We start from the raw sequence: 13,613 nt of genomic DNA, 5'->3' as shown, positions 1-13,613 counted from the left end.
AAGAAGCCACTGATTTGCTTTATATCCTTATGTAGATTAGTAGTTTGCATTTTCTAGAATTTTATATAAATGTACATTATGTACTCTTTTTTATCTAGCTTCTTTTCCTCAGCAAAATTATTAAAATCAAAATTATTATTTAAGATTCACTCATGTTGTTGCATGTATCAATTTTTCACTCTTTTTTATTACTAGTATTCCATTGTATGAATATCCTATACTATGTTTATCCTTTCACCTGTTGATTGATATTGTTTCTAGTCTGGGGCCATTACAAATAAAGTTGGTAAAAATATTGTTATACAAGTCTTTGTATGGGCATTTGCATTCATTTTTCTTGGGTCAGTACCTAGGAGTGGAATGGGTGGATCACATGTGAGATACAAATTTAACTTTCTTCTTTTCTCATATATGCTTTCTAAGCAGTGCTTTAGCTGAATCTCATAAGATTTGATATTTTGTATTTTCAGTTCATTAAAATATATTTTAAAATTTCTCTTGAGACTTCGTTGACCCATGTGTTGTTATAAATGTGTTAATATACAAATATTTTGGAATTTTCTAGGTATCTTTCTCTTATTTCTAATTTAATTCCATTGTGGTCTAAAGTCATTTTATGGTCCATCTTAAAGAATGTGCTATGGCACTTGAGAAGAACATATATTCTGGTGTTTTTGAATAGAATGTTCTATAAATGTTGGTTAGGTCAAGTTGGTTGATAGTGATGTTCAGGTCATCTGATTTTCTGCCTACTTGTTCTACCAGTTATTGAGAGAGGAGTGTTGAAATCTCCAATTATGATTGTGTATTTATGTCTCCTTTCAGAGCTATTGGTTTTGATTGTTTATTTGTTTCATGTATTTTGAAGTTGTTAGGTACATACACATTTTGGTTTGTTATAATTCTTAGAGAATCAATTGCTGAGTTTGCTAATTTATACAGGCAGAGATCTGAGGAATATAAGTGGAAATGGGTATTAAGGGTATAGGATAATGATGGAAGGAATGTAAAGTCAGATCAGGTCAAAGTTAATATGGTTCCGCTGAGCGGAGATTCTGGGTACAGTGTTGTAGTTTAAGGATTAGAGATGGCTTTAAGAATTTGTTTTTTGGTTGGCTGATAGTGGACCAAAATGTGGCCTTTACTAAGTGGAGCTGAAGTGTCAGAACTGTCTTGGTATACTCTAAAGAAAAGTATCCAAAGGCGTAGGGACGTTCTAACGTTAGAGCGGACTTATCATAATGACCTGCCTGGTCACTCCAGGAGGGTCCAGATAACATACCTTTCACCACAACTGTGAGAAATAAACTTGTGAGGGCGAGCCCCGACATCCTTGAAGAGCTCTGTGGTCACTCTTCTGTAGGTCAGAAGTTATAGTGAGAGCTGCTGCCTCTGAACTGGGGCCTTAAATACAATAAGGGTAATTGGATCCTGAGGGTAAGGGGGCTAAAGGGCAGCATTTAATCACCAGAGGAAATGTAGGTGTGGTTACCATAATGGGGACAAGGCAGTAATGAGAATAGTCTGACTTGCAGAGACCCAGGGCACTAGCTAGTTGATTATGATGTCCTTAGAAGAGAAATTGGTAGGTGGTGTATTAGTTTGCTAGGACTGCCATAAGAAAATACCACAAACTGAGTGGCTTAAACAACAGAAATTTACTTCCTCACAGTTCTGGGGACAGGAAGTCCAAGATCCAGGTGCCAGCAGCATTGGTTTCCTCTGAGGCCTCTCTCCTTGGCTTGCAGATGGCCACCCTCTTGCTGCCTCTTTACACGGTCTTTTCTCTGTGTGTGTGCATCCCTTGTCTCTCTTGGTGTGTCTAAATTTCCTCTTCTTATAAGGATACCAATCATATTGGATTGGGACCCACACTAATAGCCTAATTTTACCTTAATCACCTCTTTAAAGCCCTTGTCTCAAAATACTATTACATTCTGAGGTACTACATTCTTAGGGCTTCAATATATGAATTTTGGGGAGAAATGATTCAGCCCATAACAGACAGTCTTCTTGTAAATTCTTAATCTGTGTAAGCAGTAGAGTTCTAGGTCAAGTGTTTCTAACTTGAAACACTAAAAAACAAAGTCACAGCCCCTTAACCTATTCCTATTCTTGAGTCAGTTTATAGAACCAGAAGTTCTTGAATGAAGGGGAGACTGGGTCCCTTTGAGAATGTATCATGCTACACTGCCAAGAATGTATACTGTTAATATTTATCCCAGCTTTCCCCATAGGGATCTATAGCCTTTTACTAGGGTGACTGTGCATTGTGGGTAAGGAAATAATCAGAAATTTCAGGGATTACTGAACAGTGGCTCTGAGTTCACGCTAGCTCTGGGAGACCCAAAACATCATTGGGGTCTACAAGTCAGAGTAAGGACTTGTAAAAGTCAGGTGATCTACAGAATTTTAGATCAGGTTCATCTCACAGTGGGTCCACTGAATCATCCTGTGGTTATTTCCCCTGTTCCAGAATGTATACTTGAAACAGAAATATTCAGAAACTGGCAGAATCCCCAAATGTTTCTTGACCTGTGGAGTGAGGGCTAATATGGGAGGAAAAGGTGAAGTGGAAGCCACTAGATCTGCCTATACCTATGAAAATAGCACATCATAGCAATACCACCTTTCTGGAGGGATTTCAGAAATTAATGCTACCACCAAGGACTTGAAATATGCAGGAATGTTGACTCTCACCATTCAACTCATCTGTTTAGCTTACATAGAAAACACACGGATCCTAGAGAAAAACAGTGGATTATTGTAAACTTAACCATGTGGTGACTCCAATTGCAGCTGTTGTTTCAGATAGGGTTTTACTGCCCAAGCAAATTAACACATCTCATGGTACCTAGTGTGTAGCTATTGATACGACAAATGTTTTTTTTCCCTCAATACCTGTTGGTAAAACCACCAGAAGCTATTTGCTTTCAGTTGGTCAGGTCAGCAGTACACCTTCACGGTTCTGCTTCATGTCATAATTTAGTCTGCAGGGAGCTTTCCCTTCAGCAAGACATCACACTGGTCCATTACATTGATGATATTGTGCTGATTGGACCTAGTGAACAGGAAGTAGACTTAGCTGGTAAGACATTTGCATGTCAGAGGGTGAGAAATAAATCTGACAAAATTTCAGGGGCCTTCCACCTCAGTGAAATTTCCAAGGGTCCAGTGGCATGGAGTATGTCAAGATATACCTTCTAAGGTGAAGGATACATTGTTGCATCCGGTTCCCCTTCAACCAAAAATAGAAGAGACACAATGCCTAGTGGACCTCTTTGCATTTTAGAGGCAACATATTCCTCATTTGGATGAGTCCTCTGGTCCATTTACTGAGTGGTCTGAAAAGCCAATAGATTTGAGTGGGGCCTAGAATGACAGAAGATTCTGCAACAGGCTCTGGCAGCTATTCAGGGTACCCAGTCCTTTGGGCCATATGACCCAGCGGATCTAATGATGTCTGAAGTGTCAGTGGTAGATAGAAATGCTCTTTGGAGACTTTGGTAGATTCCTGTAGGGATAGAGCACAATGATCTTCTTTTAATTTGACTTAATTTTAGAACCAGAACCTGAAGACTTTTTAGTAGGTGAAAAACTTGAAGAGGTAGAAAAAGAGGCTAAGAAGGAAGAGGAAGAAGAAATAGAAATAGGTTCAGAACAATCAACAATACCAGCCAATTTGGAACGACTTTGGTCCTTTTCCTGTGACTTAACCAAAGGCCTTAATGTGAGCAGCCTTGCCTGGAATAAAACAAATCCAGTAAGTTATCAAACATTTTAGTAATTCTGTCTCTAGCATTTAAGGGCACTTGTCAAGTACTAATGAAAACTTTTTTTTCTCAGCTATTAGGCAAGGGATTTAAATGGACATAACCCCTAGTTTTAAAATTCCTCTAAAAACAAGTTCATGTTTTTAAAAGGGGAAAATGCAAACAGTTACAAAATGATGTTTTTCTCCTTTAATATGAAAATGTCACCGTTTTTATTTTAGGAGATGTACTTGGGACGTGGCATTCTCTGAATCCATATGAGATATTAAGTGAACAAGAAGATAATATATATTTATTTAGTTAACATGGTACCAAACTCATGTGCCCAAATTTGTATTCTCTTTAAAGTAATCATATTTGGAAGTATATACTTAATCCAGTGACCCTGAACAGGTGCAAAATAATTTTGAGATTCCTTAAAATACTGTTACTACTAATAGCAGTAAATACTTAAACAGCACCTACTATGTACCAGGCACTATTGTAAATGTTTTACTTGTATTATCACAACTCTGCTATTTTCCTCATTATGTTGATGAGGAAACTGAAGCAAAGAAAGGATAAATAACTTGCCCAAAGTTATATAACCAGTAAGTGAAACAATTCAAACCCAGACATCTGGCTCCAGAGTTCTTGCTTTTAACTACTGCACTGCTAAGAATCATCCTGAGGAAAATTAGATGAATCATCAAGCGGGAGAATGGTATGTTTGCTTGTCAAAAAGAGATGATTATAGAGTAATGAGACTTATTTTTTCCTGAGGTTTATAAACTCATTCTGAAGACATGATTCTCCACTAGTAATTTCAAAAATCTTTTGTGTAATGGCAGTACCTTTGGAATAAATATTTGGTGTATTTTTAAAACGGTCAAAACTAATTTGTTTAAACTGTCTTGTATTATCCATGTTTTAAGAATTAGCCTTATTATTTTATTGCTACACCTTATAAGGTACTGTGCGCAAACATGATAGTTGTTATGGCTATTAAATGGGTGAATGGAGTCAAAAGGTACAAACTTCCAGTTATAAAATAAGTCATGCTGTAATGTACAGCATGGTGACTATAGTTAATAATACTGCATTGCATATTTGAAAGTTGCTAAGACAGTAGATCTTAAAAGTTCTCATCACAAGAAAAAAATTCTGTAACTATGTATAGTGATGCATATTAACTAGACTTTTTGTGGTGATCATTTCACAATATATACAAATATTGAATCATTATGTTATACACATGAAACTAATATAATCTATGTCAATTATACCTCAATAAAAAAATTAATGCTAAAATAACCTAAAAAATCATTTTTGTTGAAACCTAAATTACACAATTCTTAAATTATGTATATTATTTTTGAATAAAATAGAATACTTTTAGTATGGATTTGTCTTTATAAAACTATTTGGGAACATCTTGTAGATAAGTGAAATTTAATAAATCAATAATAACCATGTAATAAGGACAGGTGAATCATTTTAAGAAACTGGATATACTAGCATTTAAACATTATTATTGCTATTGAGAATAAGATTAATTTTGAATGAAGCTAAAAAATATATGACAGATGCCATCTATCATATTTATTAATTCATTCTACAAATATTTATTGAGCATTAACTATGTGCCAGGAACTCTGTTAAAGTGCTGGAGATACAGTAGTAATTTAGTCACACATAGACACTGACCATATAATACTTTCCTATGTGCTTTAATAAAGAAAATAAATAATTCTGTGGGAACATATAAGAGAGGCTTGTGAATGCTTCTTAGAGGAAGTGATGCCTATGCTGAGTCTAGAAGAGATGAATAGGAGTTTGTCAATGTCAAGATAAAAAAGGTAGTGGTGAAGAGTATTTTAAGACAGAGGGAATTGTGGAGACACGATGTTGGCTTGAAGGTAGGGTGGTGGCAGGACTGTGTTTGTAATATTTCTGATTACAGAGAAGAGGCAGGGTTTGGTCGATCATTAAACTTTTGTCCATACATACTTATAGAGTTGATCTTGAACAACAAGGGAGTTGTTCCATGCAAATGAAAATCCAAGTATAACTTTTGACTCCCCCAAAACTTAACTACTAATGCCTATAGTAGTTGACTGGAAGCCTTGCCAATAACATAGTCAATTAACACATATCTTGTGTGTGATATGTATTATATACTGTATTCTTAAAATAAAGTAAACTAGAGAAAAGAAAATGTTATTAAGGAAATCATCAGAGAAAATACATTTATAGTACTGTATTTATCAATACCATTAAGCTTATGTCATCTTTTTAACAGATGACTACTCTGTCAGTACCTGCATCAATACTGTCTTATATGATACAAAACACTGTAGATGTTACATGTATTACTAACACCAGACATCAAAAATGAAAATATCATGTGAAAAATAAATTCATATTTATTTACAGGTATAATGATTTATGCATTGATAATGAAGAAGCAGCAACATGATTGCTTTATGGTAGCCTAGTGTAATTGATATGATTGCTTCAGGATAGCCTAGCCTATAAACTAATGAGTGAATTATTATAAAGTTTTTATGACATACAGTATTACAGTCATATTCATAATACAGTATTGGAAACACTGTTACATTAAAAAAAAACCTACTTACCTGTGATGATAGGCTGATATGCAGTTTCTCCAATTATGAGAGAGAGGCATACTGTTATGGTAATATAGTTCTTTGAAAGCAAAGCTATAAAACAGTAAGAAAACTCACATATTATTAATTTTATATTGAATATCACTTATGCCTATATAAGGATAGACTACTATCTACATATATTTTATGCATTCATGACAAATCTTCTTAATTTTTTTGATATTTCTAGGTTATGCAGTTTGTGAAATTTTCAAATTATCTCAAATCTCTAAAAAATTTTCAATGTATTTATTTAAAAGAATCCACGTATAAGTGGACCTGCACAGTTCAAACCTGTGTTGTCCAAGGGTCATCTGTATAAGCACTTCTGGAAATGACCTGATGTATTAATCAGCTCGAGCTGCCATAAGAAAATACCATAGACTGGATGGCTTATACAACAGAAATTTATTTCTTACAGTTCTGGAGGCTGGGAAGCCCAGGATAAAGGTGCCAGATGAATTTGGTTCCTGGGGAAGGCTTTCTTCCTGGCTTGGCTGTATCCTTGCATGGTGGAGAGAAAGAGCTCTTGTGTCTCTTCCTCTTTTTGTAAGGAACCCAATCCTATCAGATTAGGACCCCACCCTTATGATTTCATTTAACCTTAATTATCTCCTAAGTGCCCTATTTCCAAATATAATCACATGTTATTAGGTGTTAGGACTTCAGCATATCACTTTTAGGGGAGGAGGCACAATTCAGTCCATGGCACCTCCCTTTAAAAATAAATGTCTTTTATTTTAAATTTTAAATTATTAGGTCATTATTAAAAACCCATAAGACACTATAATGCAATAATACAATTTTTGAAGATTATCTCAATATGTAAAATAGCTTGTCAGCAATTGGTTTTTTTGAGTGTTTATTCTTCAGCCTAAAAATGTGATTATTTTTACAATTATTTTGCTTATGAAGATGGAAATGTAGAGTGAAAATAATTGGTATATTGGTATTTTTTAACCTCAATTGAAATGCCATCACTATTTTAACACAGTTCATTAATATGCATCTTTATACATTTGCTGATATTTTTATGCTGTCTTCTCTTATTTTTAATTTTTCTGTTTTTTAGGACCTTTTGGCTGTTGGCTATGGGCACTTTGGATTTAAGGAGCAAAAAAGAGGATTGGCTTGCTGCTGGTCAATAAAGAATCCCATGGTAACTAAAACAGGAATAAGACCTATTTTTATTTAATTAAATGTTCACATAATTCTCATAAAGTAGTTAGTTTTATGTGATCATTAAACAAACTCAAGAAAGTTTTACCAAGCAAGACTTTACTTTCTTTGGTTTAACTCTATAACAATAAAACAATTAAAATTTGTTCTTACACTTTATAGGATAAGGTAAATTCATTTAATAAATATTTATTGAACATCTACTATATGCTGTGAGATATGATGATCTAGGCCTGAACCATTATTGTTTATCACTGCCTGTTATAAAGAAGAATATATTTGCAAATAAAAATTCTTTAAAAATTAAGTTTCATTTACTACTGGGTTGTTTCTCAATATATAAATGACTCCTTATCCCTTTATAAAATATATTTCTGCTATCCTCGATAGATAGAAAATAGATTAATATAATTCTCTTACTGCCATGAATTTTTCAAAGAGAATGAACAAGAATCAGTTATGTTTTTTGTTAAACAGCCCTAGTCAACCTGTTACTTTACAGCTTTAGTTTTTGTTTTTGTTTTTTTGTGTGTGTGTGTGGTACGCGGGCCTCTCACTGTTGTGGCCTCTCCCGTTGCGGAGCACAGGCTCTGGACGCACAGGCTCAGCGGCCATGGCTCACGGGCCCAGCCGCTCCGCGGCATGTGGGATCTTCCCGGACTGGGGCACGAACCCGTGTCCCCTGCATCAGCAGGCTGACTCTCAACCACTGTGCCACCAGGGAAGCCCTACAGCTTTAGTTTTAAGTCACAACTGAAACGTAAAGTGGAAAACTTAGAAAAGAATCAGAAAAGCATATAAAAATGATTAGAGTTTTTATAAATAATCCCCCATCTGTTAGGAAGCTGGGTGTATATAGCCTAAAAGAAAGGAAGAAGCAATTTTAAACATGTGGAAGGGTTGACGTAGGATTCATCATCAGCAGGTTATCTCCTTTTCCATGTAGGTTGTTAGAAACCAGAAAGGAGTTGGATTAGGCATTAAAACAAAACAAAACAATAAAACTCTTGACAGAGTTGTAGAAAAGAGTAACTTAGAGAGTTTTGGAGCTTCCTCTGTCCTTGCTTAGAATGATTAGATAATACAAGCATCTGAAACAGATACAAGAGGATAGGAATATACGCAGGATAATTTATTTGGTGTCCATTATTTGTATCTTTAAGACGGTGACTTGTGATGATCATACAAATCCTGCTGGAGGATTACCCAAAATGATAATTACTGTAGAAACTACGTGCTGTATTTCTTAAAACTACTGAGCTCTGAGGGTTCATCAAAATAAAGGAAATGGCCAATTTAAGTTTTATTCTCATGTATACAGGAAGTTAGGAAGAAATGAGTAACTGAATGCAGACTAACTCTCCTCATATCCCCACTGCCACCAGCCTAGTCTTCAGCCACAATCATACCCACCTTACTGTGGTCTACAAAACCAAGGTTAAAATGTAATATAATTTTTTTTTAATTCAGTGGCCAGAACGTACTTATCAGAGTCCATATGGTGTTACTGCTGTGGATTTTTCTATTGGAGCACCTAACCTTTTGGCAGTTGGCTATCACAATGGCACTATTGCAATTTATAATGTACAGAGCAACAGTAACATTCCAGTTCTGGATAGTAGGTGAGAATCCCAAGAATTAGATAAGCATAAAACAAGTGCTTTTTTTAGGGAGAAGGAAAAAATTAATGTTATTTACTTTTGAGTGAATGTTTATATTGTTATTGAGAGTAATACCATTATCTTTCAAGCATTTAATAATTCCTCATAATGTCTCTCCAGCTGGAATGCTCTGCTCTAATATCTCCTTATCATCCTCTCTGCCTCTTCACCAACAAACTTCCTTTGGCTTGACGGTTTATTCTTTTCAAAAATTTTAAATATCTCCAGGTTTATTGAGGTATAATTGACAAATAAGAATTGTATATATTTAGATTGTATGACATAATTTTTAAAGGCATACAGTGTGGTGACTTAATATATGTATACATTGTGAAATGATTACCACAGTCAAATTAATTAACACAACCATAACCTCACATAATTACCATTTTATATGTGAGTGGTGAGGACACTTATGATCTACTCTCTTAGCAAATTTCAAGTATGCAATACAGTATTATTAACTGTAATCACCATGCTGTACATTAGATTTCCAGAACTTATTCACCTTATAAATGAAAGTTGTATCCTTTATTGCTTCCGTGTCACCTCTTCCAGGAAACCTGCCCATTCTTTTCTTTTGTGCCTCTGATACATGCCTTTATTGTAGCCTTTATTGTGCTTTGTATAAATTATTTACATATATATCTCCCTGAGGAGGCTGTAAGCTCTAAGGGCAAGGATTATGTCTTCCTTACCTTTGTATCCTCAGTTGTCACATAATATCAGGCATATAACAGGATTATAGTAAGTGTTTGATTAAGAATGAATGAATGAGACATATTGAGAAAATAAAATGTTAAAGATATTGAAAGATATCTTAGGTTTTTATAATAAACCAGATACCAGTGGAGCAAAATGAGGCGGTATATTTATATTAGTGTTTGAATAAACTTCACAATAACTGGAAATAGGCATTAAAGCAGGTGTTCTTTAGCTTAATTTTGAAGTTATTTACATAGTTTTGTAAGCGTGAGCCTTTGTGCTTGTTTCTGGGAAGAGGGTCCATAACTTTTACCAAATAATCAAAGATATATAGACTTTAAAAAATTCAGAACTACTGATTTGGAGAGTTTGCATAAAAAATCAAGGGAGTCAGTACTAGGAACAAAGCAACCCATTAATCTGATAGGAAAGAAGCCAGTAATCTGAGAAGTGATTATAATTCATCATAAAATTTCTAAATCTCAGCCCTAGAGAGAATCAAGCCAGTGGGCAATCCTGAGACATAGGAAGAAGGGTGAGGTAACTATTTACTTGAATAAGACTTAAATGACTTATTCATTTAAGCTATGAAAAATATCCTTATAAAGATGGAGATAATTATATTCAATGTGTCTAAAATAAATTAAATTTACACAACTAGGAAAAAGTAAATGAATAGAGTAAGAGAAGTAGATTCTAAAAAGAAAGAAAATGTTTGCTTTTGTATCCCTTATATGATAGCTAATATAACTAAAGGCAATAAAATTTTCCTTTTGTAAGAAATGAGAAAAACACCAGTGAATATTAGCAAAGTGATTTTTTTTCCTGTTTTTCAAAATATTTAAAGTAAAAGTACAGTTTTGAACAGTAAAAGCATCATTCCATGAGTAGGTCATGATGCTCTAGGGAGCTGTCCTTATCACTTATACTCCAAGTCGCTTATACTCCAAGAATTTTAAAATTATTATAACTATTTTATATTTCATGCTTTTCCCTGTTTTAGCGAATCACCTCAAAAACATTTGGGACCTGTATGGCAACTACAGTGGATAGAACAAGATCGAGGGACAGCAGCTGATGACAAAAGAGAAATACTAGTTTCTATATCAGCAGATGGAAGGATCTCCAAATGGGTTATACGGAAAGGACTGGACTGTCATGGTAAAAATAAATAAATACACACACAAACACCAAATTATCTTTTTCTTGTTATGTGCTGAATTAAAAATTCCTAGTGAGCTATGTATAAGAGGTGACAAATTTAGGTTTGGCTAAATAAGAAAAAAAACTGGGCTTGGTCATTGTTTTTCTAAGCATCTAGCTCTGGTATTTGCTAATTTTAACCTAATGACCTGCAAAGGATGGCAGAAATCATATTATTTGCAGAAGGGACATATTATATCTACATTATTATTTCCTGTGGTAAATAACATATGTATTTTTTCTTTAAATAAAGATTTGATGCATTTGAAGAGAACTACTGCTAGCAGCAGCAAAAAGGGAGGGGAAAAAGGAAAGAAAGGTGAAGCTTTGATATCTCGACAGGCTCCTGGAATGTGTTTTGCGTTTCACCCCAAGGTAAATTATTTCAATCTGTTATTTACTATTGCATATAACAACTGCTGATAATTGAAGTGTATTAAGATATAAATCAAAACAAAATGTCAACATGTTAATAAATATTGTGCCTTGTAAATAAAAAAATAGCACACATAGGTATCATAGGTGTCAGCGTAAGGTAGAATGGCACATTCCAGTTGGCTGTCCTTTTTCTGCTTTCTGGAGGAAAGGTCTGTATTTCTGAGCAACTGTGGAACTATCTTTACAGCTCCATGTTTAACTTGAATGCCCCTCCTTGCCCCTCTTTGGTGCTCTGCTGCTCTATCATACTTACAGAAACCAAATCCACTATATAGTCCTCCATATCTCAATGTGAGTGGTGACTCATGATTCTGGGGATCAGGAAGACCACTTAAGATCATGTTTATCAAGACCAAAGTCAAGTCAGAGCACTCTTAGTAAAGTTCTACTTTTCTAATTCTTTTTATCCAGAGGTCCCTTGGAATCCGAAATTCAGCCACTATGACAGACTTGCAAAAAAACATATCCTATATATTTTCTGTGATATGTAATATGATTACCTCTTTAGTGACACCATCATCCACCTACTTATGCAAGCCAAAACTTGAGCTCTGACTCTATTCTACCCTATTACCCAAATGATATTTAAGTAAGATTGTCCCACTCCTTCTAGTCCAAGCCTACTACTGCTAATGTGGTTCAGGCCTTTATTACATTTCACTTTTACTACTGCAGTCGTATTCTAACTGCCTTCATTCTCAAATTCCTGTAATCTACTTTTCACCTTGACTCCAGAGCAGTGGTTCTCAATGTGGGCAGGGAGGGGAGTAGTTTCCCATCAGGGACATTTCACAATGTCTTGAGATATTTTTGGTTGTTGCAGCTGTGGGAGGTGGGATGTGGGGAGGAATGCTTTTGGCATCTAGTAGGCAGAGGTCTGGGATGCCACTAAATACACTACAATGCACAAGACAACCACTGTCCTTCTCTGACCCAAACAAAGAACTAGCTGGCCTAAAACATCAGTAGTGCTCCTTTGATTTCTTATTTGATTGATGGGTTATTTAGAAGCATGTAATTTAGTTTCCAAATATTTGGGGCTTTTCCAAGGATATTGCTGTTGATTTCTAATTCAATCCTATCATGATCAAAGAACAAACTTTTTATAAATGGAACCTTTTTGAATTTATTGAAATTTGTTTTAAAGCCCAGAATGTGATTTTTACTTGTAAATGTTCCCTATGCACTTGAGAAAAGTGTATATTCTGCTACTGTTGGGTGGAATGTTCTGTGGATGTCAATCAGTTTAAGTGGGTTGATGGTGTTGTTCAAATTTACTATATCCTTGCTGATTTTCTGCCGATTTCTTCCATCAGTCATTGAGAGAAAGAGATTGAAGTCTCTGACAATAATTGTGAATTTTTCTTTTTTTCCTTGAAATTCTATCAGTTTTTGCTTTATGTATCTTGAAGCTTTGTTTTAAGTGCATAAGTGTTTAGGATTGTCATGTTCTCTTGATTAATCAACTCCCTTATCATTATAAAATGGCCTTATTTATAACTGGTAACATTCTTTTTTCTGAAATCTATTTAGTCTGATACTAATGTAGCTACTCCAGCTTTCTTTTAACTAGTATTAGCGTGGTTTATCATTTCCCATCCTTTACATTTAACCTATTTGTGTCTTTATATTTGGTATGTTTCTTTTAGGCAGCATATAATTGTCTTGCTTTTTCATCCAATCTTACAATCTCAGCCTTTTAATTGTGATGTTTACACCATTTAATTTATTTATTTACTTAAAAAATTTTTTTAACGTCTTTATTGGAGTATAATTGCTTTACAATGGTGTGTTACTTTCTGCTTTATAATAAAGTGAACCAGTTATACATATACAGATATCCCCATATCTCTTCCGTCTTTCATCTCCCTCCCTCCCACCCTCCCTATCCCACCCCTCTAGGTGGTCACAAAGCACCCAGCTGATCTCATTATGCTATGCGGCTGCTTCCCACTAGCTATTTTACATCTGGTAGTGTATATATGTCCATGTCACTCTCTCAC

General features: G+C 34.8%; 1 protein-coding gene across 1 annotated transcript in view; it reads left to right on the top strand.

Moving 5' to 3' along the window:
- DNAI4 (dynein axonemal intermediate chain 4) overlaps positions 1-13,613 on the top strand; it is a gene marked incomplete at both ends in the record, with an annotated part of 115,728 nt that overhangs the window by 84,392 nt on the left and 17,723 nt on the right. The window contains 5 exon segments of the mRNA XM_079721049.1: positions 3,564-3,763; positions 7,497-7,583; positions 9,074-9,225; positions 10,973-11,130; positions 11,426-11,547. Of these exon segments, the coding sequence (XP_079577175.1) occupies positions 3,564-3,763; positions 7,497-7,583; positions 9,074-9,225; positions 10,973-11,130; positions 11,426-11,547 (719 nt within the window).

Source organism: Hyperoodon ampullatus (genome assembly GCF_949752795.1).
Source record: "Hyperoodon ampullatus genome assembly, chromosome: 2".
Taxonomy (NCBI): domain Eukaryota; kingdom Metazoa; phylum Chordata; class Mammalia; order Artiodactyla; family Ziphiidae; genus Hyperoodon; species Hyperoodon ampullatus.
The sequence above is the reverse complement of the archived record's forward strand: the minus strand, read 5'-3'. Positions and strand labels throughout refer to the sequence as shown.